Genomic DNA, 27,061 nt, shown 5'->3' on the forward strand with positions numbered 1-27,061 from the left:
TTCCACTCAGATGAAAGGAATTTCTCACAGATTTGACTTTCTGGACCTGGAAATCTAGTTGTGTGGCATCAGCCAAATCATTTAATTTGTGGTCTGTTTCTCATCTTTCCTTCCTTCAGACCCAGTGTGTCTATTTCGGTATGTACTTATCCTAGTTCAGCACAGAATGCTTTGACTCCCCTTTGTAACCGGTGCAGGACAGGATTTTCCTTGTGTTGTTTGTGCGAGGCACAAACAATCGTGAATGCAGCTTATTCCAGCTATTTAAACGAATGGCTTAGTTTATTCTAACTGCCTTTTCTTGGTTTTCTAAAATGTGGGTTGCTTTGTGGACTGCTTAACACCTAATATTTTAATACGGTTTTATAATTTACAAAGCCCACGACTTGATGAATGATCCGTACGCCTATTCGTCATCCCCTCGCGCTCTCTTATAACCCTCTTTTGGAGTAGATGCCAGTAACCCTCTCCTCGTGAAAATTTTGGGTTTTCCTATTCAACAATAGTATGGTAGGGGCCCTGTCCTCTTCCTTTGGGATTTCTTGGCCCAGTTTTAATAAAAATTTATCACTGAGCACTTTGAAAATGCAAGTGATTGCTAAATTTTAATTCAGCCTACAGGAAAATCTCATTAACTTGGTATTGGCTAATTCAATTTAATGCATTCTTCAAAGAAATTCCTCTTCAACTAGAAGATTAGATGGTTTGCATGTAAAATAAGCATAGTTAATGCACAATGTAAAACTATTATGAAATTTGAACTGAAAATTTGGTTCACAGATTTTAAGAATTGGTTCCTTTTGAAAGAAACCTTAAAGATAATCTGTCATATGTGAATTTTAAAAAGTATGGGGAAATGATATTAGGTTGAAAAAATACATGTTTAAAACTCTTTGTCCACCATCTGTTAACAAGTACATGGTAAAGCACTCTTTTTTAAATTCAAAAATTTAATAAATTTTAAAATAAATTCCCAAATTTATTTCCAAAATAAATTGTTCTTAAATTTCAGATTAACAAATTCTTATGGTAATTATCTTAAAACTGTGTCATTAATTGATATTTTAACTAAAAACTGATAATAAGGTAAATCTATTTCCACAAATACTACAGGTTTTTAGAGATTTTTTTCATGACTTTCTCATTATTAGTCCCATTTAAAAGACATTGCCATTATATTGGTATAAGACAAATTATTTTATGATGAAGTACAATGAATTGGCCTACTTTTTTTTTATTGGGATTTTTAAAATATAAAACATCATGTTAAATAATTACATGGGCTTAGAAACTGATTTGTAATAAGGGTATTTTTAAAAATCCGACCAGGAGTAAAATAATCTGGACATCAGCTGAGTTTTTAAAATTAGCTCATCGACTGGTGTTCAATCTGCAACAATCTGTAATGACCACTCACCACACTTCTCGTTCTGTCCACGTCACTGGGTTTTCCAGATACTGTACTGTAAGTGTGTCCAATAGGCTTTTCAGTTGGGAGAGGAGGTGGGCTTTGTGGATCTTCATGTAAACCTGGAAAAATAGCAGTAACTCATCAAGAACTTCTGCTCTTTGGGGGTTCCCAAGGATGAATAATTGCAGCTTGGTTCCATAAAATGGAAGGGCTTCCATAAAAGATCCACACAAAGAATGGATAGCTAAGCAAATGAGAAAGAGCTCCCAGCAAACCTGAGAAAACTGACATCAGTTATGAAATGTCTTATAGAGAGTAAAAATAATGCTAAATAATTACAACAGCAGCCAGCATTTTTGAGAACCTTCTATGTGCCAGGCATTAAATTAAGGCACTTTATTCATACACATTCCAACCAACATCTATCCATGTGCTAGATCTGTGCAGTCCACTAGCTAGTAGTCATATTTAAACTTCAATCTTACTTATCTAAAATCAAACGAAGTTACAATTTCAGTTCCTCAGTTGCACTCGCCACATTTCAAGTGCTCAACAGCCACATGTGGCTAGTGGCTACCACATTGTACAGCACAGACATGGAGTATTTCCATCTTTGAAGACAGTCCTATTGGACAGCACTACACTAGTAATGTCCTACTCAGTTTACAGATGAAGAAACTGAAACTCAGAAGAAAATATATGAGCCATCTGAGGTCTCCATGCTAGTAATTGTCAGAACCAGGGTTTTGAATTCAAAAGCCTGTGCTCATTGTATAATAGGCATGCTGCTTCTTAAGAGATGGTGTACCCAACCCTCCCCCATCCAAACAGCTCAATGTGTTTTGTGATTCATTAGCTCCAGATTAAGGGACTTAATTGCCCCCTCAATTTAACGAACAATATCTTTAAATCAAAACTACATCTTTACCTCAGCAGTTGTGCACCCCAATTTATTTTATAAAGAAGAAAACAAAAGTGACCAGATTTAATTAGTGACAGCTAATTAAAATCTGCTTGTGAAAACACTTGGAGAGAGGATGACTGTGACCCACTAAAGGAAGCTACGGCCAACTTTTACACATAGGCTTAGTCATTTACAGGAGAGGAGAGGTTTTCCCCTCTTTCAAAAGAACAATCTCTGTCTCCATTTCACATTAAAAAACCTGTAACAGGAGGATGATTTGTCAGGTTCTTATTTTATCCGCAGACAGAAAAACACTCAAAAGCTGGAAAATACCCATGCCAACTACTAAGGAAAACAATGATTTAGAGATAGACAAGTGTTCCAGTGAGAGGCAGCGCTGCTCTGGGAAGTAAGACACACGGGAACATTCCAACTCAGTCACCAGCTGGAAGCCTCTCTGTGCTGCGGTTTCCTTATTCTTAACAAGAGAGTAATGAATCGTTTAGGATACACTATGGTTGTGACAAACAATTAAGGCTACAAACTCGTAGCAATATGAAAGTAGCAAGGAGATAGCTGACTAGCAGGAAGGGACATGGGAATTATCTGCTGTGGGTGTGTGGGGAGTTGGCTATTTTCAATTTCAAATAATGTGGTCAGCAGGTCCCAATGACAGAAGTTGCATTTGAGCAAAGACCTGAAGGAATGGTGATGGAGGGAGCCATGCAGGTGTCTGGGAAAAGGACATCCCAGTCACAAGGAACAGGTGCCCAGGGGAAGGAACTGCCAGGAGTTTTGCACCACAAAGCCGTTTCCTTCTTCACTTGTCTATTCCACGTTCTTCAGGAACCAAAAGTCTTACTTTTTTTTCCTCCACAGCATATATGCATGGCCTGATAATTGTAATAACAAAATTCTAGGGATCAGGGTTTTTGACATAAATAGAAATAACTCTTAGAGACTGGTGCTTCAGTTCCCTCACATAAACCAGTATAGGATTCAACTTTCTCATAGTTCCTGGAGCTTTGTCAGGATAATAAATAAAGCTGCTTCCCCAGTATACCCGTGTCAGGATTTCAGGACTATTAGTACAATTTATAAGAGTGCAGAAGAGAGGTTAGGTTATGCTGGTTGTAATAATATACTTCCTATATATATTAGAATAATATGATAGGCATATATAATTTTATTTGCTATCAGTCTAACTACTTTCCTACCATATCTTTACAAGAGGTGCTAAGATATTATAATTATTCTGAGTTTGTCTCCCTCTATTCTCTCCTAAAGACGATATTAAAGAGAAATGAAATCCAAATTTACTGTACTAACTGTCTAAAGAATTATTTTAAAAAACCCAACTTGCTTTTAAGTGTCCTTGACTTGAATAATAATAAATGGCTGATTACATATCATTTCAAAAGCAGACATTGATAAAATAGCAGTATTTCTCCCAGGCTCTTGGAGAAGCAAATAAAGAAGGTGGAGAAGGGCTTACATTTTCCTGGTTTGGCTGGAATTCGAATCACAGTGGGCTTCCTGGCGGGTGCTGGTTGAACTATTCGTTCTTTTGTTGGTTCTGTTTTTGTGGGGAGCTGAAAGGGATCTAATGAAAAACACAGTTTACTTTGCATGTTTTAGTTAACATGGACTCAAACAAAAAACCTCATTCATAATTAAAGAGTCATATTTTTCATGCCCCAGGGAAAACTATTCATGGATAAACAAAATCTCAGTTTGCAGAGACAAAAACAAAGTCGGAGCTCATGAAAGGACATAACTTAATGCTCTGTAAATAATTCATATGGCTTTTCTTCCTCTGTGATGAGAGAGATCCAGAACAATCTTGAATTATGTAGAAGCTATCTTTTATGGGAGTGCAATCATTTCATAAATGTCTGCCTGAAAATGAGGGCAATTGAACTGAGGAGCCCATTTCCCCCCTATTGTGAAGCCACCCAGATTCCCCAGGAAGAGTGGCCTCCGCTCCCCACACTCTTGTGTCTGTGGAAACTTACCTACAGGGCTCACCAAGGCCGCCACCCTACCCAGCACTGTGCCTGGCACATGGTGGGTGCTCAGCAGAATCTTGCATTTAATACTTTAGTAAAACTATGCTTCTGTAACATGAAAATGAAAACAGTTTTGTCCTGGAAGTAAAATAAGACATCTACTTTTAAATACTTAATTTGGGGGCAGCAACACATGACTTGGCATTTGTCCATTACCCTCCAAAGGTGTCACTCCCTAGCCATTTGCATATGTATGCATGTCTACCAGGTGCCAGCAACAGTGCTGGGTGGGGAGATAGGACAGCTAAGCACAATCCTATTTTAAGTTTATTAACTACCACCTAAGAAGGGCCCCCAGATGGCATGCTAGGTAAAATTATCATTAGGTTACTGAGAAAAAATACTGGATGACCCCTCTATGGAACCCTGTCTATCAGCTCACAAATGAGGCAAGTCTCATCAAAGTTCAAAAACCAACTCAAGATTATCAAAACAACATCAAACTTTTAGAAAAGGCTCTTATAATAGTATGATGTTCTTTCACTGTGACCTATGTCCTCACAAACAAACAAAGCTCCTTCTTTTAGGTCTAAACAATTCTTTAATCCTTATTTTGTTACGGTATTATTTTTTACTTCAAAGTAGCATTTATTGCAAAGATGGGACACATTAAGAAACATGACAGAAACTCTTCTGTGACCCTACCCCACCAGCGGTAATTATTATTTGAAACATGGCGTATCTGTCTACAGTTTTTTTTCTAAAGTACATGTATTATTATGTAGGTATTTTAACACAAAACAAAACAGCACTGTTTTATATCCATTTGTTAGTGATTTGCTTTTCCACTCTGTCACTTAGTATCAGCTGCTGGCCGCACATCAAACACTACTCTAGGTGCTGGCAATACTTGCGCAAACAAAGCAAAGAACTCTGCCCTCATGGCTCTCACACTGCAGCAAGAAGATGGAGACAATAAATGATCAGTGTAATAGGTAAATAATTCACATGGTATTTAGAAGGTGAGAGGTACTACTGAAAAAGGGAAAAGGAGAGCAAGGTGAGCCACTTCAGGGGTGGGCAAAGGGAAGCAGGGTGTGGCATGAAACAGGAAGGCCAGGTTGGGAGGGTGCCATGGCCACCTTTCTGACAACTGGATTTTACACATTCTAATAGTTCTTCCCACTTGAGTAATATTCCTCCGGTCTTTAGGAAACAGCAGTACCAATGGATAATGAAGGGTAGATACACTTGTATTAATGCCCATTACTGAAAATATGACCCAAATCTGAACTCCCCAACTATTATTTTTTACTTCAAAGTAACATTTATTGCCAAGATGGGAAACATTAAGAAGCATTTATTTAAGAAACATTAATTAAGAAACATTCATTTATTCTGAATAACCCTGGATAAAACAAAAGAACTGGAAGACCCCTGATGTACATTTTATTCAAGTACAGAATATAGTATCTTTCCCTTCTGTTCTTCTCTCTCCCCTGCCATGGCCTCTGCTCGGTCTCCGTGGCCTTTGTTGGCAACCAATGACCTGCAAGGAGCCACCTTTCCCCACAGCTGCTGCAGAAACTCAACTGTTCAGGAACTCATCCATCTTCCCATCCCCCATTCTCTCAGGGTTCTGTTCTCTATTGGGAAAAGGACCAAAAGTTCAAGAAAAGGAGTAAGGCTAATAATTAATTGTTCGTTGTGTTCTACCTTTCAAGCGGCATTTCTGCTTTAAAGGATGCTTTTGGTACCTGTAATCTGCTGGTTATTCCTACAGGTTTTTACTTGGGAGAGAGGGGTGGAGGGAAAAGAAAATCCTGCACATGAAATGACTTCAATTGTTTCCCAACTCACACTAAATTCTGGGCCAGTATACCACCTACACACTCTCATATTCCAGGAGTGAGGGCACTGAACAAGGGAGGCAAGGAAAGGAGAAACGAAGCCATTCAGAGCCCTTACAGGGCTGCGCACAGGGGCATCCAAATGTGCGTGCTTCTGGAGGACTGGCCTCAGGGAGCCTCGCCCCAATCCCACACACTGTGCAGCAGGTCTCACCTACTGCCTTAAAGGGTCCAGGCATTTTTTTTAAATCTAAAGGATTTAAATTAGAGTGGCATAGATACAACTTCAATACAAAGTATTCAAACAGGCCTAGCTACTCACTCTTACCTTTTTTGGTATTTATTTTTAATATCATTAGCTGCTCTTTATTAATTAGCATTCGGATCATTAGTAATTATCCTACTATACACAATCTAGAAAAAAACTTCTTTCAATACAGGGGAGCAGGAAGGTCCGAGTGTTCGGCACTGCGGGCTGTTTGGCAGGGCTCTGTTTGATGACCTACCCCAGCTGCGCTCACTGAGCTAGTGAAGTCAGCACATGCCTCTCTGCCTGCATGCTGTCCGGGGCTGTAATCCAGACCAGGTATGCAGATTACTGGGGAGGACAAACAGCGTCACTTCAATGAGAAGGCAGAGTCAGCAGCCTATTTCTCACTGGATGATGGTGTGCAAGTGTCTCTCTAGTTACCCAGTATGAAGTTTACCTTTATGTCTTTTCATGAGGGGGTATCTCTTTCCAAAAGAAATGTAAGTGGACAACGTACAGAGCAAGGATAGCGCTTCATGTTGGGGAACTTCAGGCACTGCCAGGTGGGAAACTGGATCATTGACACTATTGAAATGCTTAAAGTTCAAAACTTGGAGGTATCACTCTTATGTGATATCAAACTATATGACAAGACTATAGTAATCAAAACAGCATTACACTGGCATAAAAATAGACACAAAGTTCAATGGAACAGAATAGAAAGCCCAGAAATAGACCCACATCTATATGGGGAATTAATCTGTAATAAAGGAGGCAAAAATATTAATAAAGACAGTCTCTTCAATAAATGGTGCTGGAAAAACTGGGCAAATACGTGCAAAAAATGAAACTAGGCCACTTTCTTACACTACATACAAGAATAAACTTAAGATGCATTAAAGACTTAAATGTAAGACACGAAACCGTAAAACTCCAAGGAGAAAACATAGTTAGTAAATTCTTTGGCATTTCTCTTAGTAATATTTTTTGATATATCTCCTCTGTCAAGAGAAACAAAAGAAAAAATAAACAAATGGGACTACATCAAAATAAAAAGGCTTTGCAGAGCGAAGGAAACCATCAACAAAAGAAAAAGGCAACCTACTAAAATGGAGAAATTCATCAACGATACATCTGATAAGGGGTTAAGGGGTTAGTATCCAAAATTTATAAAGAACTCTACAACCGAACACCAAAAACAATCAAACAACAACAACAAAAAACCCCACACGAGCCGATTAAAATGTAGGCAGAGGACCCGGATAGACAGTTCTCCAAAGAGGACGTACAGATGGCCAACAGACGTATGAAAAGATGCTCAATGTCACTCACTAATCATCAGAGAAATGCAAACTAAAACCACAATGAGATACCTCACACCTGTCAGAATGGCCGTTATCAATAAATCAACAAACAACAAGTGCTGATGAGAATGTGGAGCAAAGTGAACCCTCATGTACTATTGGTGGGAATGCAGACTGGTGCAGCCACGATGGAAAACAGTATGGAGGTTCCTCAAAAAATTAAAAATGGATCTACCGTATGACCTGGCAATCCCATTTCTGGGTATTGATCTGAAGAAATCCAAAACACTATTTTCGAAAAGCTATATGCACCCCTATTTTCACTGCAACATTATTTACAATAGCCAAGATGTGAAAGCAATCTACATGTCCATTGATAGGCCAATGGGTAAAGAAGATGTGGTACATATACACAATGGAATAAAGAATGAAAAAAAAAAAGAGTGAGTCCTGGCTGTTGTGGCTCAGTGGAGTGAGCTGAGCACTGGCCTGAAAACTGAAAGATTGCTGGTTCAAGTCCCACTTAGGGCACATGCCTGGGTTGCAGGCCAGGTCTCTAGTTGGGGTCAATGTATCTCTTGCACATTGACATTTCTCATCCTCTTTCTCTGTCCCTTCCTCTAAAACTAAATAAAATAAAAGCTTAAGAAAAAAAGAATATAATCTTACCATTTGTGACATTATGGATGTGCCTAAAGGGTATTATATTAAGTGAGACAAGTCAGATGTAGAAAGACAAATGCAATATGATTTCATTTATATGTGGAATCTAAGTAACAAAATAAATGAACAGACAAAATCTGTTCTCTGTATTCTCACGGATACAGAGAACAAATGAGGGGTTGTCAGATGAAAGGGGGATGAGGGGTGAAAAAGGTGAAGAGATTAAGAAGTATAAACTGGCAGTTACAAAATAGTCATGCGGATGTAAAATACAGCACAGGGAATATAGTCAATAATACTGTAATAACTATGTATAATAACTGTGTATGGTGCCAGATGGATACTAGATTTATGATGGGGTCACCTCATTAGTTATGCAAATGTCTAACCATTATGCTACACACATGAAACTAGTATAGTATTGAATGACAACTGTAATTGAAAAATAAAAAAAATTTGGCTGGTGTGGTTCAGTGGATTAAGTGCTGTCCTGAGAACCAAAGGGTCGCTGGTTTGATTCCCAGTCAGGGCACATGCCTGGGTCTGGGCCTGGTCACCAGTAGGGGACGTGCAAGGGGCAACCACACATTGATGTTTCTTGCCCCCTCTTTCTTGCACCCTTCCTCTCTCTCTAAAAATAAACAAACAAATAAATAAATATTTTTTAAAAAATTTCTTTTTAATGATTTAAGTTCATAATAGTTGACCCATAGTCCACTTTTGGAAATTTATTCTTCAGAAACAAAAGCACTAGTAGAAGTAAAAATGTTTTTAAAGATGTTTACTGCAGCATTTTTTATAGTGGCAAAAAAATATCCAAAACATTAAAAACAAACAAAACAACCTGAATGTTGAACCAACTATGGTGCACTCTGGCAGGTATAAGGAAATGAGGAGTTGGATTTACATCTACTGGTCTAAAGAGAAGTCCATAAATCTCACTGTTAGGTGAAAAAAAAAACAAGCTTGTGAGTAATGGGTATAGTATGTTAAATTTTTTTGGTAAAAAGCAGGAAAAAAAGATATATATATACACATGCTTTGCTTTGAAATGTCCAAAGGCACAGAAGGCTACATACAACATTGTTCGCACTGGTTACTCTGGGGATTTGGGTCAACTGGACGGAGATTAATTTGTTTATTTCACTAAATGTTTGTACTATTTGAGTTGTTACAGCATATATGTTACTTTGTAACTAAAAATAATCAATTCAATACTAAGAAAAAAGTTTTAAGAGGAAGCTAAAATTAATACTCCCGTCAAACAAACCAAAATAAGAACCATTTAAAAATAAGAGGAAAGCCCTGGCTGGTGTGGCTTAATTGACTGAGCTATGGCCTGTGAACAGAAAGGTCGCCAGTTCCATTCCCAGTGAGGGTGCATGCCTGGGTTGCAGGCCAAGTCCCCACGTGTGAGAGGCAACTGATGGATGTTTTTCTCGCTCTCTTTCTCCCTCTCTTTCCTTCTCTCTAAAAATAAATGAATAAAATCTTTTTAAAAGTAAGAGGAAAAAAGGAAAAATTCTTGTCTCTTTTGTTGTTTTTTCAAGGCAATAAAGGCCATAAAATTTCCCACAAAGTAACTAGAAAAATAAAAACTCTCATTTTGATATTATTCCTCAGTGATTCTACTTAATAGGAAGTAATGCAGATTTCTATTTTTGAATTTGTCTAATTTAGACAGATTTAGTTTATAATAATTAGCTTTTATTGTAACCATGAACAATACAACTTTAGAAAACTATTATTTTTAAAATCTCTACTTTCATAAGGCTGATGATCAGTGTGGGAGGCAGCTGTCTCTCCATGGCAAAAACAACTGGAGGTAACCCTTCCACTGTCTTTCATCTTCATTCTGCTTTATGTTCGGCTGTTTGAAAGCTAGGTTCCCACCTCCTCTCCTGCCTACCCAGTTTCCCCATAAAAGACAACCTTTGTTGCCAACTTTTTATACATTTTCCCAAAGACATTGTATATTTATTTGTGTGTATGTGTGTGTTTTAACACCAACAGCAGCTAAAACACCACGAATACTATCGGTACCTTGCATTTTTCACATAATACTATCTTGGAGGTTGGTCTGTGGCAGGAGGTAATAGGTGGTCTGCCTCCTTTTTAATCACCACACAATACTCCATTATATGGATGTGCCATCATTTATTTTAAGTCCACTGAAAGTTATTTCTAACATTCTGTGGTCAAAGTCCTCAATCTGGGGTCCAAGAACAGGCCCTTGAAGCTCTGGAAATCATACCTCCAATTGTGCATACATGAGCTGAAAAGCTCTGTTCAAGGAGGAGAAAAGATTCACAAGCTAGTCCAATTCTCAGGGTGCTGTGACCCAGAAAAGGTTAAGAACCGCAGTGCCGTAAGTCTCTCCATCATAGATTATTTGCTCTTGCTTCTACAGAAAAAACACAAAGCATCCCCCAAAAAGTCTCCCACCTACATCTCAAGAAAGTCAATGGCATTTTTCTCTACTTTTATTCACAGTGTTTATTCTGCCCTCCTTCTAGCCCCTCACACACATAACCGATTATTCTCCACCTGCTGCCAAACTGGAAGGCGCCTTTACACCTACATCCACATGCTCTTCATCACCAGGTTGAGAAAAACATTGATAATGTAGTTTTCTGCCCATTACCTGTCTCTAATAATATGCTTGTCATCATAATTAGTTTCACCATCCGTGGCTTGCTTTTCTGTCATTTCTTTCCCTTGAGTTCTGTTAATGGCAGAAATCGGCTGCTCAACTATTATTCTGGTTTGTGTAATGGCGCTGACAGCAGAAGCATTCTGCTTTTTTTGACAACTGGATATGATTTGTAAAGGTGTGAAGAGGAATTACTAATACTTCTCAACTCCATTACATTAACCTGGAAGGCATTCTGCCCATAAAATGAATCCAATATTAAGTTGCCTGTTTTATGAGTTTTCCTTTAATAAATTTTCTAATCTTTACAATGTTTTCATAGCTTCAGTATTTTCTGATCTCTATTTCCTGAGATTAATATGGCAACTTCATTTTATGAAAGCTATTTTTATTAAATTTTCTTTATTTTTCAGGGAAGAGAAAGAGAAGGGAAGACGTATTTGTGAGGTTCTCTCCTTTCTCCTGTGCTCCTCTCCCAGTTTCTCGCTGCTGTCAGGGTGAGTAAGCAAGTTTTCACAAAGAGACCATAGCCCTTTATTTACAAACACAGAATCAAAAATTCACGAAGCCCAAATCAATAAAGAAACAAAAACCTCTCTACATGTTGATGAATTCAGAGATAATCCTGAAGGCCCCTGGACAGCAGTAAACAAAGCAACAAGGTCCAATCTACACTCTATAAAAATTGCTTTGGTAGCCATAATATGGAGGATGATACATTTGAGGAAGAAGGAGGGACTCAATTTAGGAGGCTACTGTAGTAATCTGGGCATAAAGGCCTCAAGTGGGGCTGAAGCAGGAGGGATGAAATGCGAGGAAGATTCAAGAACTATTCAGAAGATAATCCAGCAGGAGTTGGTAACTAATTGGATATGAAGCGCAAGAAGTAACAATAACTACTACTTAATGAGCACTTAACATGTTTCAGTCCATGTGATAGGGCTTTCCTTCCTAATCACATGTAATCCTTGCAATACCCTCATGAAAAGTATTATTATCATGTCTTATTAATTAGGAAACCAAGGCACTGTGGGATTAGGTAAATTGCCCAAGGTCATATGCCAATTAAGTGGTAGGCTCAGGCCAGTCTGGCTTCAAGTCCAACAACTAATCACTGTGTGATTGGAAAACTTGAGGATGATCCCTAGGATTCTCTAGGGAAGGCTGGGCATGTGACGGTATCACCAAGTGAGGTGCAGAATACAGGGAGAGGAGACATAGTGTCCTTTCTCCTTAGAAAGAACATAGTGTTCAGTTCAGTATAACTCCACAGTCAAGAGCAATGGTTAAGGTCACATAGGCCAAGCAGGTTACACATTTTGCTAAAATGCTGCCTCAATAATTAAACGTGCAATGAAGTGGCAGAAATCAAGAAACAGGAAAGGCGGGTGATGAAGTTTTCATGTTGAATGTATGCTGTTGACCTTTCTTTTTTGAAGATGACTCCTATTATCTGCTTAATGACTCAGACTATGGTCTCAGCAATTACTAAGTGCCATTCCCACAGAACCTAGCAGGTTCTACAGAAGGTGGTATTTCTTGGGCCTCTACAGTTCACACTCTTAACTTGCTGCTGTTAGATTCACGCATCCCTGTCCTACCTTAAAATTTGTAACACCAAAAAGGGTTAAATAAGAAAATGATATTGCCAAGACTTGACAAGTTTTTAATGTGTTGCCTGGTTTAAGGCTTCATGAAAATGTTGGTTAGCAACATGACACAGTGAAAAATAAACTAGACTTAGAATAAAAAGATTGAGTTTGAACTCTGCCTTGGAAAATCGTAGTTTTATGACACTGGGCAAGTTACCCACTGATCTCTCTCAGCCTCATTTTCTTCACCTGCAAATTGAGGCTAATGGTACCTTGCAGAGGGTTACTGTGAGAATTCAGTTAAATAATGGATGGCGGGTTATCTAGCAGAGGGTCTGGAACAGTGCAGAAACTCAGTATATTCTAACATTTGTCCTTCCACTCCTTATGGAAAAGAGGCATGGCACAGCCAGCTACCATGTTGTGTACGTGATAAATATTTAAGAAATATGTATTTGTTTTCATTTAAAATACACCTATGTTGTGTAGAATCTGATTTTAAATCAGAGTTTATACCATTTTGATGCATGTTAAACATTTTTTAGATGACAGCTACATATTATGTTCAAAAATTCTACCCAAATAAGAGCAGTAAAAGAAATCTTATTAATGACAAGGAGAGAAGCTTAGTTTGATAAATCAAAGATAAGCTTTACCATCACAAGCTCCACCTGAACAGTGTGTGTGTGTGGGGGGGGGGGGGGCGGGAAACATACTCTCTGCTTCTTGGGAAATTTAATTGTCCTGATCTTGGCAAGAAACTTACAACTGTTGTATTTGTTTACAAAACTTTGCATTCCCAAGGGAAGAGGTTATATAAAGATTAGGGGAAAAATTTGCAACATGTTGCTGGTTCCTCACTCCTCTGCACTCCCGCACTCCGGGTAGGGCTGGTGCAATCTGAGAAGCCCTTCTGGAGCCACTGCGTGGCTTCCCATCTAGCAGTTTCCCCTATTTCCTTCTAATGCTTGAATCTCCATCTACCAGAGTAAGGGAGCCAGCCGTACTTTTTATCTAGTTTAGTCCCTCGTCCCAGTCCACTCATTCCTGGCTTGGATAATAGTAATCCACGTGGGTGTCTCTCTCTTTCTCTGTCTCCATCGCCCCATCCCATATTTTCCCTTTCGCTACCCTGTTGATTTCCAGCCCCCACCCAGCTCCATGTTCTCAGTCTCTCTGTGTTTCACCCTGCCTCTATACATACACGTGCACTGACACATCACAAGAACTTATGCACTGCAAACTAAAACAGCAAGTACCACTCACGATATCCTACGCTGAGTTCAGATTCCTCCCACCCACTTCTGACATTTACTCACCCAGAACCACCTCCGAACCAACAGAGTCTTCAACCGCGTTCCCAGATGGGGTGGGTAAGACGTCATCATCAAAACTGATGAGGTCGAAGTCCCCTGGAGGCTTGCTTTGCAGACCTGGAACAGGGGGATTGGCTGAGGGTCCTTCACCCAGGGACCTGAATGCTTTGGCTTGTGATGCCACTGAGAGGCGGGGAGGAACAGTGACTGGTTTCAGCAAAGCTGCAGGGTAGGTGGGATTTTCTGAGGAACTTGACTTCTTCAGTAGCACAGGCCGAGGAGCAGGAGTTGGGACTCTCTTGCCACCGTCAGGGTTCTCGGCCGCTGGCCCTCCTCCCAGAATATCATGATTGACACTTCGTGTAAGGCCAGGATTTGGTTTCTTTGGCAATTCAGGTTTGGTTACCGGGAGGCTCCCTACTTCTTGCAGTGGAGAGTGTGGGGTGAGCCCTTCCCTAGAGACCCCCTTGAGTCTGTTTTCATGCCAGGAGTCCAGTTCTCCAGAAGCTCTGTTAGCAGCTGGTTTAGGAGCCACGGAGGGTTTCCCTGAGGGAACAGCAGGCCTGGGGGGAAGTGTGCGGGGAGCAATCTCTGGTTTCTTGGGCAGTCCAGAGGCTTCTGTGTTTGTCTGACTATCAAATGCTTTGATCCTTGAAACAATACTATTTTGGCTTTGTTCTGTGTTCATAATGTTCATCACAGCCTGACTATCCAAGTCGTTGGTATTGTCCAACAGCGACTGGGGTCGGCCTGGGGATGGCGCCGCCTCTGTGGCTGCTGGGCTGGTTTTCTGGTGATTCTGCTCTTTAATGTGAGGATCTCTGGCTACTGGCCTGAGGTTGCTTTTTGATCTTGGTCTTGGCACTGGACATCTTGCAGCACTGGAGTTTTCTGGACAATTCTGTTCTTCAGAAATGTCAAAGACTATCAAAGGCGCCACACTGGTTGGAGGACCACTGGCTGAGACCGCTGGGGAAGGCTGAAGAGGTATGAGGGGTGCCGGTAGTGCTGACAAGACCAAAACGAACGAGAAGAAGTTGCAACATTATAATTTGAAAGAAAAAATAATGGAAAATACATAAATTTTTAAAGACACACATGTAGAATATCAAGTGAATTTGGTTTCCTTAATTAGTAAAAAGTAATTCTAAAATCAATGGGAAAGTGTTTATACTCTGCTTCCTGCAGGAGTGTTCAAATTACACTTATTCATATAAGAAATATTCAATATATAATATTTTAAAACATTTTTAATTTTTAATTTATGTTTTGATTTAATCTTTTTAAAAAATATTTTATTTATTTATCTTTAGAGAGGAGGGGAGGGAGATAAACATCAGTGTACAAGAGAATCTATCAGTTGCCTCTCTCACGGCCCCAACCAGGGACCTGGCCCACAACCGAGGTATGTACCCTGACTGGGAATTGAACCAGCAACCTTTCGGTCCACAGGCTGGCACTCAATCCACTGAGCCACACCAGCAATGGCTGATTTACTCTTTATTGTATTTTTTTCCATTACCATTTAGTCCCCTTGTACGCTCCTCCCCATAAAAACACTGTTAAATTTCTGATTCTCAGTAGACTTATCCCATGAACCATATCTATTTCACCATCAAAATTCCAACAATTCTTGCTTTACTTTTCCAAAGAAACGTACTTTTGTATGTTATCCAAATACAATGCTTTTAAAAAGCCTAACAGGACAACCACCTTTAGCATGCTATCAAGTTGAAGTTGCTAAATATAATTTCCTTCTTGATGAAAATAAGGGCATAGCAATAATACCAACCACGAGTTAAAAGGATGATGTTTTTGTGACATGAACTAGGGTGAGCTCAAGAGACTGGGGCTTTGGTTCCTGAGAATGAGCTATTATAATCACAGCAAACCCAAATAAAGCACACATGATCACACTGACGGGGAAGTGGACCTCAGTAAATTATGTACGAATTGAAAATTATTTTAAAGGCTAGATCCTACTGATTACTTTTCTAGAACTAGGTCAGAATTAGGGAAGACAAATTACTTGCATTACTTTGAGGCAGATGGTTGTCTATTTCTTCTGAAAAGTCAGTCTGAGTTGCAGAAGTAATAGTGTGCCTTGGAGAGGCAGCAGCATTATTATTATTTGTTGTATTAACTTGAACTTGGTTGATTTCTTTTATGACTTGTTCATAAGACGGTGGGAGCTGTAAAATAAAGAATGAAGATTTTAGACATCTATGGGCAATAGCCAACATATTAATAGTCTCACTGTTCTAATCTTCGAACTTCATTTTTAAAACAAAATGGAAAGAGATAACATGGTATTTACTCACCTCAGCAGGGACCAGCTCACTGGGCCTCCAAGGGCCTGCTGCGGAGGCCGGGGGAAATCCCAGTCCTGGGGGTGGGGCTCCTGGGAACCATGAGGCTGGCCTCAGCGGCTCAGCTGCCACAATGGTGATCTCCGGGCGCCTAGCACACAGAAGCCGCAGTGAGGTTTGGCAAGTTGGTAACAAGCTATTGTCTCTTTGCAAATGCTCAGAGATTCATGAAAACAACTACCGTCCAAAAAAGTTAAATATGAACCACCAAAGTCACAGAAATGACCTGTCTGGTCTGGGCTGTCTCTAGCAGTACACCCAGGCAGGCTTCAAGGGATCAAAGGGCAGTCATCCTCTGTGATTTTGGCCTCAAAATGTTAGAGATGTACCCTAAGCGCATCTGCCCTGGTTGATAAGAAAATGGATTAAGTAAGGCCCCTACACGCTCTTCATTCCAAGGCCTACTGCACAACACAAATATATCATAAAGTAGAAAAGTGTACTGGTCAAACAGAATTGTTATTTTCTGTTATTTTAAAGTACATACTAAAAAAATGATAACATGTAAGTAGAATATGCTTTTCCTCCTCATTCCACCTCCGTCCCAATTCCAAGTTACCTTCAAGTGTTCAGAGCTCACAAGTTCACTTCTAAACCCTGACATGCGTGTCTGTGTTCCTGGTCAGTTGTGTATACCAATTTGATGATTAATTGTTAATGCTGAGGAGCCACAGTGATTTGGGCATGACTTCCTTCATTTTCTGAACCTCAATCTATAGTCTCATGTTTAAATCTTTTCTTCTTCAACCTGATTTCCTAACACCAACTGTGTGACTCTGAGCAAATTGATCAACCTCACCGAGCCTCAGTTTTCTGTTCTAACAAATAGGGATGATGATACTGGCCCTTCCTTTCTCTAGCACTCTATGGAGAATAAAAACAAAAAGCACCGTCATTATCAAATCTGTGCATAGACACACTCTCATGCTAGCTTGAGAAACAGTAGGATCTGCTCATTAAGTTTGAATGGTGTTACCTAAGACCCTCTGCTTATAGCTTTTGTCTAAATAATGAGTTACTAATTAATAAATGTTAACCACTCTACATGCCCTAATCCTATGGCAACCTCATGAAGTAGGTCTACTTTGTAACTAAGGATGGGGATAGCAAAGCTGAGAAAGGTTAAGTAGCTTGTCCAAGGTCACATGGTGAGAAAGTAAAAGTCAGGATTTGAACTTGGGTGATGTCTCACTCTAAAGTCCTTGTTCTTCCTTCCTTGATAGTATACTGTGAGAAACTTGAAAGCAGGGAGGATATCTTATAAAAATCCATCCATCTACTTATCCACCTATTCACCTTTCCATCCGTTCAGCCCTCTATCTATCTGTCCTTCCTTCTATGTATCCAGTGACTCAGTCCTCCCTCCTCCACTCCTACCCTTTCTCCGGCCAGCCATTTAGCCACTTAATTCATTCAGCTATCTATCTATCTATCTATCTATCTATCTATCTATCTATCCATCCATCCATCCATCCAGCCTGCCTGCCTCTTTTCATTTCTTTATTCTTCCATTTAATTCCCTACCCTGTCATCCAACCATTTATCTATGCAACATTTACTGAGTAGCTATGAGGTGCACAGCATTTCTTTGAAACAGTTCCAATGATGCTTTATGTGTAGCAGCTGCTTAATAAACATCTTCAAATTGATGTCAGTAAATAATTACTGTCAAAAAGAACACTTTCAGGCTTGTATTGCTTCATCTCTCAAGCAAGCTCTTCATCACTCAAACTTATAGATTAGTTCAAGAAATGGTGTGAAGAGGCGGAATGCTACATAACACACTTCTTATGAAAGAGAAATATTTAACTTGCTAACTGATAACATACTTGTATTTCACTATTAGCAGAATACATGCTCCCCCTTATAAATATAAGCATACCTCCTATCTCGATGAAGCTCGCTCTGAATAGAAGTCCGAGAAGCTATAAAAGAAAGAATACATTGATATACCATAAAATTATTATATTCAATAAAGGTTTAAATTTTTACAAGGGAGTATTACTGAAAAAAATTAGCTTATACTTGACATCATATAGAATGGATTTTAACATCCATAGTAGAAAAGCAAATCAAAATGATCTTTTCATAAGGTATAAAATTAATTATAGTTATTTATTTGAATTCATAAGAAAGCATAGATTTGAAAAGCTCTCCAAGGCACATTTTGCAATTCAGAAAATAATTTAAAGAATGAACAGATTAAAAAAAAGACTGCTATAAAAAGAAATTGCAGAAGAGCATTTATAATGACATGAAATAACAACGGGCAGGAAAATTTGTTAAATATCTATTGTGATCCAGGACTATACTTTTGTAATATTTGTTTGTACTCTATTGTAATGAGGGTGATAGTGGTCAAATTTTCATCTATTTTCTAGGTTTTCTGGAGTTTTACAATCTTCAAGTTGTTTCAGTACTTGAATTAAGAGATAATACATGCAAAAATGTTCAAGTCATTTTTATAAACATGTGTATAGCATATGTTATTACATATGCAGCACTGACTTTCCCCTCAAGCCTCTAACTCAAAAAGCTAGATCATTTAAATTTTTTCCAAATTTTATTTTAAAATTAAATCAATCTTAATCAGATGACCTGGAAAATATGTCACATATAGGGTCACATATTACACATATGTGCAATAGAGAGTAATATCCCTATTTTTAAGGAGCACATTCTAAAGATATCTTTTTAAAAAATCTTCAGCCCTGGCTGGTATGGCTCAGTGAGTTGAGTGCCAGCCTGAAAACCAAAAGATCGTAGGTTTGATTCCTGGTCAGGGAACGTGCCTGCGTTGCGGGCCAGGTCCCCAACTGGGAGTGAGTGAGAGGCAGCTGATCCAGTGTCTCTCGCACTTCGACGCTTCTCTCCCTCTTTTTCTCCCTCCCTACTCCTCTCTCTAAAAATAAAAAAATCATTCAAAAAATGAAAAATCTTCAAATACTATACTGAAATGATTTGTTGTACAAACAGGAATTTGTTTTAGATATTAACTATTCCTACTAGTTGTCCTCATATCTCTCCAATGCTCTTATTTTTCAATACTTCTGATTTATAAAGGTTGATGGTATGAATCTTTTCTTTCTTCCTCCTATTAACTTCTGATTCTCTCTGAACAAGGAGGTTGATAAAGGTGGGGAGGCAGGGCTAGAGATGGGGTGTGGGAGTGAAATTTTGGCTGACAACTCAATCTATTCTGGGTTGGCCAAACAGACCCAACACTTGAAACCAAAACCCTTAGAACCCAAGTTGGAGAATGTGCCGCATTGCTATCGTCAATTGGTTTGACTTCCTTTTCCACTGAGAGTTAAGCCAAGCTGAAGTGCATTTTGTCTGCTGGAATAGAAGGACAGGGAAGCTATCGCTCTGAGTGGTGCGTCTGATTCAGAAGAATGGTTTCATTAAGTCAGAGGCTCACTGCGTGTGCTGCAATCACATCACCATCATCACTAAAGCCAGAATCAGCAGACACAGCACTTGCACAAGACATCATGTTATTTATTGTCACAAACATACCTCTTCCACGGGGCATTTTTGCTGTGCACTATTCATGAGTGCTAAGGGAAAAAAAGAAGGGGTTATAGGAGAGGAAAGGGAGAGAAAAGAGTGAACCCAGCTGCCTATGCTCTAAAAGGAATTCGAGAGCAAGACTGTCTTGCCATGCCACTCTGCACACTTCTATGGAAAGGAAAAGTCAGTGAGCCACTGTTTCAGGGAGTAAAGAAGTACCGTATTTTTCAGACTATAAGATGCACCCCCCCAAATTTGGGAGGAAAATGGGGCTGCGTCTTATAGGCCAAATGTCGCTTACCTGGCTCACGGGAGGGGGCGGGGGAGGAAGGAGAGGCAGCAGTGGAGCATTGTTTATTTATTTATTTATTTATTCTATTTTCCTCCTCTAAAACCTAGGTGCACCTTATGGTCCAGTGCATCTTATAGTCCAAAAAACACGGTACATTGTGGCAAAGATGTGCCTGTATAGACCAGATATACACACATATAAACACAGGGGAAAAAATCTACCTATAGTTTTTAACAACAGTGCCAAAAATATTGAAAAACCATTTGGCAAAAAAAAAAAATCAATTTGCTACTTCGATAGGAATCAATATTAAAGTATCAGTAATGCTTAAAAGGACACTCAGTAGTCAATTTACATCCTTCTAAATTAGCAGCTTTTCCCTTGATTCTGCCCTTTCACACCAGAGGACATTAGTAACAGGTGCCCCCCTGGTTAGCAGAGTGGCATTCCTACTCCGGATGTAGCTGAATGAGGGGTGAGAAAGTCTCCCAATCACACTCGCAGATCTCCACATCCTTCCAAAAGCAGTGCTCTTCCCCTCCCCTGCTCCGATTGTTTTTTTTTCACATTCGCTCATGTATGAAATCTTTTTTCTCTCCTGATCTTTATGGAATGGCACTTTTTGTCAGTGTTTAAGAGGTTTAGCATCTGGAATCACTTCAGATGTTCATGGCAGATTTTCATGTAGTATCTTACACTCTTCTTGCTAATTTCTTAACTACCCGCTTAATCCATTCTCACTTTCCCAGATTAAACAGATTTGATGTAGCTGTTGCCAGGAAAACTGAATTTACCACCAAGGCCCATACAGACCAACATGCTCCTTTTAGCCCTTGCCAAAGGCTGCTAGTCTCTTGTGCATTTTGGATTAAGGCCACACAATAAAGGCAGTATTTTCAGTGAAAGTTATCATATCATTTTGCAGTATTATATTGAAACTATTCTAGCTCGTATGGTTTTAAATTCTATGTACAAAATAAATTCGTATCCAGCTGTTTATAAAAGACTGCGATCTGGATTTGCAGTATTAGTACTAATAACTACTCTTCCTATGCTCCAAGAAGATCGTGAGCATGACAGGACCCTCAGTGATCATCCTATCCCAACCGTATGGGTGAGGAGTGGAAGATACAGAGAGGTTAAATGAGTTATCCCAGGGCACACAACCTGTGACAGGGAGGGCTGGGGGCAGTTTGTTCCTTGAAGCAGTGTAACTCCCTGTGGAGCCAGGAGAACTGGATGCTTGACCTGATTCTAAATAATTCAAAAATATCAATTAAATGATGGTCAGAAGAAATAAACACACAGAAGGATTGTTATATTTATAATAAGCATCCTTGCTATAATCCTTACCAATGAAAACTAAAATAATAAAAAATAACTAACTACATTAGCTTGAGACAAGGTGTGAGCTAGATGCGTGTGACATGGTAACAAGAACATCCATGCAATGGGAAGCTCATGGCCCTGGAGTCTGGAAGCCTAGGTTCACAGCTAAGCTCTACCTTATGAAGCCACTTAACCTCTCTGAGATTCAGTGTCCCGGCCATCTGCAAAATGAGGTTAACCTACCACATACAGCATTATTTTATAATGTATGTGAACAGTTCCTGACTGAAGTAGGCAATTAATATTAGCTATTTCTGAATTTCAGAGAATAATTTTCTTTTAAAAAGTTAATGAAAGGAAAAGCATGAAATTCTAGACATATTCAGTCAGAACACTTTAAGATCTTTACCCAAAATATTTAGGGCTCACAAGAATAAATGAAAAGAGACCTCAAGACTTGACTGAAACCATACTCATTATGAAAGAATTTAAAATATAATACAACCAGTTAAGGAACATTGCCTTAAAATGTGATAAAGCCTTTCCCTTTGTCAGGGTTAGATGATTAAGTCTGGGATGGTAAAGCAAACATCTCAGGGATAGTGGGTTGGGTAAGACAAAAGTTGTTTACACCTTTTTCTTGTATTAATAGAATGGGCAAAAGGGCAAAAGAGCAGGGATGCCACAGTGATTCTCCACACTAGTTACACAGCATCGCGTGAGGGTCTGTTCGGCTGTCTTGCCGAAATATCAAAGCAAGAGTTTCCCATTGTTTCACCTCCTCCCTCTCTGCTAGGGTTGCTTCAACAATTTCCTCTTCTTTCTGGCTCTCATCCAATCTCTCCACTGATTCCTTCCCTGCTGCCTACAGAGACCTCCGAGCTTCCTCTTCCTAAAGAGTCTGTGAACGTGTTCACATCTCCTCTCTGCCGGACCCTTGTCCTCTCAAGCTACAATCTTTGCTTCTCCTGTTTACCACCAAATTTCATAAAAGGGTAGCCTAACCCAGCCGTCCTAGCTTCTACATATTCCATTCGTTGTTCAAATTGAAGTGTGCCTTCCAACCTCAATGTTCTACTTAAACTGCTCTCTCAAAGGTCAGCACTGACCTCCTAAGTTCCACATACAATGACCTGTTCTCAGCTGCCTTGCGCCTGACCTTGCTGCAGCACTAAGAGCTGTTTGTGGTTCACCCATTCTTTTCCAAAACCTTGCTTCCCTTGACCTCAAACACACAGCAGTCTCCTAGTTTTTCTATTACGCTGATCATTCTTTTTCAGCCTCTCCTGCCCATTCCTCCTTAGCTGCCTTTTCCTTAATATTTGCATGACACCATGCCTCAAAGTAATAAGCAAGATCCATCCTGAAGGACCTATGGGAAGTCAGACACAGATTACAATCCGCATCAAAGAAGTTATGAAACCCAAGAGAGAGGAAAGGTAAGAAGCCAGAGAACACAGGCAGGGGCCAGCAGATGGGACTCAGTGAACGGAGGACCCTCCTCAGCAGGGCTGGGTTTATGGATCGTGCGTCTTTTGCCTCACAGCACCTTAAAGGCATGTGTTGGTCCTAGACACCACTGTTTTCCAAGATTCTGTCATTGTCATCTTCTTATCCTCTACACTTTCTTCCTACATGGTTAGCTATTCCCAGGATTTTGTCTATACCCTTGGATTACCCCCAAGTTGTGTCTCCAGGAAGAAATTCTTGCCTAAATTCCAGACCTTAATTTCCTATTTAAATTACCCCTTCTCTCTCTCCCCATTCTTACCCCAAGGGCTCTAAGGCATGTAAAGTTGTCACGAATTTTTAATTTTCACATCTGAACTCTTCAACATAAACTGTGGCATTCCCACATTTTTAAAATCCACCACTCCCAACAACAAAACTAAAATGTGGGGAAACATGGAGAACTGTGGAATATTTTTCTCAATTGCCACCTTAAAAATTGTTCACTACAATAAGTTCAAATGCATGCTCCTCAAAACCTGTGGATATCCTAAATCCATACTAACTATTACAAATTATATTTCTAAAACTAGTATACATCCTCCTTAGAGTGCTGATCTCAGCTCAAATAATGTGAAGAACATCTAAAATCCTTGCCTTATCTTTTTTTATAACAGGTAATTCATGTTCCATTTGGAAAATGGATCTTTGAAGAGCCTTTTATTAAAAAGGATGTTAAAATCCTGCACACCAAGAGTACATTTTAAAGCTTTAACCAAGACGTAAAGTTGGTAAGTATGAATCTACTATTCTGGAGAGAATTCTATTGGGTACTACTATCTTGTATGTGGAAGTGTAAGCAAACTCCATAGGCATTTTCACAGTTAAAAAAAAATATTGTGGAAGCAAATGAATCAAAAAGGACAGGGCTTGTTTGATATTTTTCAAACCCATCAAATGTCTCCACCTATAAAAATAGTTCCACAAAACTTCCATTAGATCACAGAGACTGACTAGATAATCCAGATTTATTTTAACAGCTTAGTTCTGTAAGATAAAAATTTTGTTCTGAGGAACTGGCTTATCAATAAATGAAAGTTGAAAACGAAGTTGAAAAGCTGGAGGCATGTCTGAAATGGCTAATTTCTCCTTAGGAGAAGCTCCTCTTATTGGATTCTTTGTAAGATTCATGAAATACAATGACTTATTTACTAGAAATTTAAACCATCATTTAAAATTATTACAGAGGAAAATGTAGAGCAGGAAAAAACAAACTTACATCTCTTGATTACCGCTCTAATGGATGACAAGGGTCCTTGGCTAAAAAAAGAAAGAAAGAAAACTTATTATACATTCATTCATCCTTTTGAAGAAGAATCATTCATCACAACAGGTCATTTCTGGGACTCTATATGGCGCCAAGCAGCAAGTTTCATACATTAATTACTGGTCTATCCTCTTTACAAAACACAAATTAAAAAACATTTAACAACTGCCTTTGATATTTAAGATGTTTTATGGGAGGTAAGGAGGCTGGTGAAGTACATCTGCAGCGTAAATAAAATTTTGCCTTGAAGTTGCTTTTATAGCTACCTACATACTGTGTCTTCCAGTGAATTAATTGCTTGAAGTCAGGTAGCAATTTATGTGGTGCTCAAAGGATTTTGAACCCCGCCCCCCTCTTTGATTTGACTTTGGAATTCCTATCTTCTCAGGTCAAAACAGATCATTTTTATAGTCAATTTGACCTGAGGACAAACATTTCCCCCTAAGATCAGAATTAAAACATCACTGCCTAAAAATAAAAGTCTTCTGCTGGGATTTTTGTTCAATAGCTGGTTGGTCTTGACCTCCTCTCTGAGTAACCACAGGTAAGTCACAGAACTCTTACGAGCGCCTCTGTTTAGTCACTGTCGAAACCATCTAGACCTGCAAAGGTTTATGCTATTAGTTTTTCAGGTTGTTTGTTTGTTTGTTTGTAGTTTGTCTTTATTCATACCAGCTGGACTGTGATTTTTGGAATCATTTAGAAAAAAATATACAACCATGAAAGTTTAATGATATGATTTAGAAAAAAAAGTTCTTGTTTATAAAATTCTTCAGTTTTTTTCAGAACGGTGTTTTAAAATTTATACTTATTTTTTTGAATTTATGCTCTTTTAAAATTTGTGCCTGTGGTAACCTGCATAAATCCTCTTGCTGTTTCTAAGATAGGTACGATAGGAAGATACAACAATATACTAGTCCATTTTATGGGAGAGGTACTTTAAAAACATACTGTTCTGTCACATCAGAAGAAAAAAGGCACTAGGAAGTCTTCAATGCCAAGAAGTTAGGACCATAATATAAAAACATGTGTTTTCAGCAATACTGATTTTTAAAAAATATCTTGAAGGCTTTCTACTTGAAAGTAAATAGTATAAAGTAATATAGGAGAGGTAACAGCACTAAAACACAAATAGATTGACGGGAGGTTTTAGAAGAAACTTCTTGGTGTAAAACTGGAGTGAATCTGTATGTTAATATTGTGCTTGTTGATGCAGGTACAGTAAGTAAAAGATCAAAATCAGTATTTAGAAAAAAGGACAAAAAAGCCAAAGTTCCACGTGTGCCCCGCAAGACATAGGGCTGTTACTGAATGTCTACATCTTAATTTCCTTGCTCTTTAATACTGATTTGGTAGGATGTTATTCCTACTCAAAAACACCCTCTGTGCTCTGTTACCTTTGTGGAGGGAAAAGGTATCCGGACTGAGGTGGAAACTGAGAGTACTTAGGTCAAACTATACCCCCACCCCCCACACAAATATGTTGAAATCCTAACCTCCAGTACCTCAGAATGTGAACCTTTTGGAAATAAGGTCACTACAGATGAAATCAGTTAAGATGAGGTCATACTGGAGTAGGGCGGGCCCCTAATCTAATCTAACTGGCCTCCATAGAAGAAGGCCAAGCGATGACAGAGACACACAGGGAAAGTGTCATATGACAATAAAGGCACAGTCTGCAGTGATGAGGCATCAAGCCAAGAACGCCAAAGAGCTAGGAAGAGGTGAGGCAGGATTTGAGTGTGACTTTCAGAGGGAGCATGGCCCTGCCAGCCCCTTGATTTCAGGTGTCTAGCCTCCAGAACTGCGAGGACCCAGGTTCTGGTGCTCTGGTGTGTATGCATCTGTTATGACAGCCCTAAGAAATTAATACAGGGGAAACAGGGCTTCTGGGGTGCTGAGTAGATGTGACAGTCCATTGAGCTGCAGACTTTGTGCAACTTTCTGTGTGTTTCTTCAATAAAAAGTTGGGGAAAGGCAGAAATTTTGACACAAAATAGAGTTTTGACCGAGGTCAGCCCAGGCTCTGCAGTTCTCAAGATTTGCAGTATTATGTTTAGATTCGATCTATAAACCAACCAACCAAACAACCAAGATTTTATGTTTAAAACTGTACTGTCCAAACTCTAAAAGTTTAAAGTTTTCTTTAGAGGTTAACAGGTTTCCTGGGAGGGAAAATTAAAAAAAAAAAAAAAAAAAAGGCCCGTGGTCCAATACATCTCCTGTGCACTACACACAATTTCTGCAGCTCAGATGTAGCTATGGATGCAAAGACTGAGGTCAGAAGACGTTCTGCAGAGTAAGGGCTAGAGGTGAAGTTCCCTTTCGATAGTGTGAAGAAGAGAAAACCCCATCAGAGTCCTCCCCTGGCATGAGCTCAGGCTCATGTCTCAGTGGGAAACCTCCACAAAGGGTGGCCACCATGGAGGCACACATGGCCCCAGGACCACTGATCAAAGGAGGGGGACAGTAGAGCCTGCTGGTTCAGAGCTAGTTCTGGCTTCCAACTAATTGTTCATATCCTCTCCTGGTGCCTACCCTTAATACACTTAATAATACTCTGAAAGTTATATGAGTTCTGAGTTCACTTTATCATCACCATGACAGGCCAATTATAATAATTAAGATTTATAATATAACATCCTTCAAGTTATATCAGGTACTTTTCTACTTAATCTTTTTCATGGACAAGCAAACCTTATGTGCAACGTATATTTACATATTTAATTTCAGGACAAATAAAGCTAATACACATTTAAATGAGTTTTATTAACACATTCTACCTATTATGAAATTTGTAAAGTGAATTCTATTGATAGTTATACCTGTG

The 27,061-nt window shown here is 39.2% G+C and overlaps 1 protein-coding gene across 10 annotated transcripts in view; it reads right to left on the bottom strand.

Moving 5' to 3' along the window:
• Window positions 1-27,061, bottom strand: part of SH3D19 (SH3 domain containing 19) — a 140,795-nt gene that overhangs the window by 24,283 nt on the left and 89,451 nt on the right. For 3 of the 10 annotated variants that reach the window (XM_071219158.1, XM_053910388.2, XM_045202295.3), the window contains 8 exons: window positions 24,184-24,224; window positions 19,841-19,881; window positions 18,204-18,246; window positions 16,274-16,412; window positions 15,982-16,144; window positions 13,956-14,960; window positions 3,811-3,918; window positions 1,418-1,530 (listed from right to left, as the gene is read on the bottom strand). In XM_071219158.1, the coding sequence (XP_071075259.1) occupies window positions 1,418-1,530; window positions 3,811-3,918; window positions 13,956-14,960; window positions 15,982-16,144; window positions 16,274-16,412; window positions 18,204-18,246; window positions 19,841-19,856 (1,587 nt within the window). In that variant the 5' untranslated portion in view covers window positions 19,857-19,881; window positions 24,184-24,224. The remainder of the gene's footprint in view (window positions 1-1,417; window positions 1,531-3,810; window positions 3,919-13,955; window positions 14,961-15,981; window positions 16,145-16,273; window positions 16,413-18,203; window positions 18,247-19,840; window positions 19,882-24,183; window positions 24,225-27,061) is intronic. The other 7 variants (XM_053910383.2, XM_053910387.2, XM_053910385.2 and 4 more) reach the window with 3 other exon arrangements.

Source organism: Desmodus rotundus, chromosome 9 (assembly GCF_022682495.2).
Source record: "Desmodus rotundus isolate HL8 chromosome 9, HLdesRot8A.1, whole genome shotgun sequence".
NCBI lineage: Eukaryota > Metazoa > Chordata > Mammalia > Chiroptera > Phyllostomidae > Desmodus > Desmodus rotundus.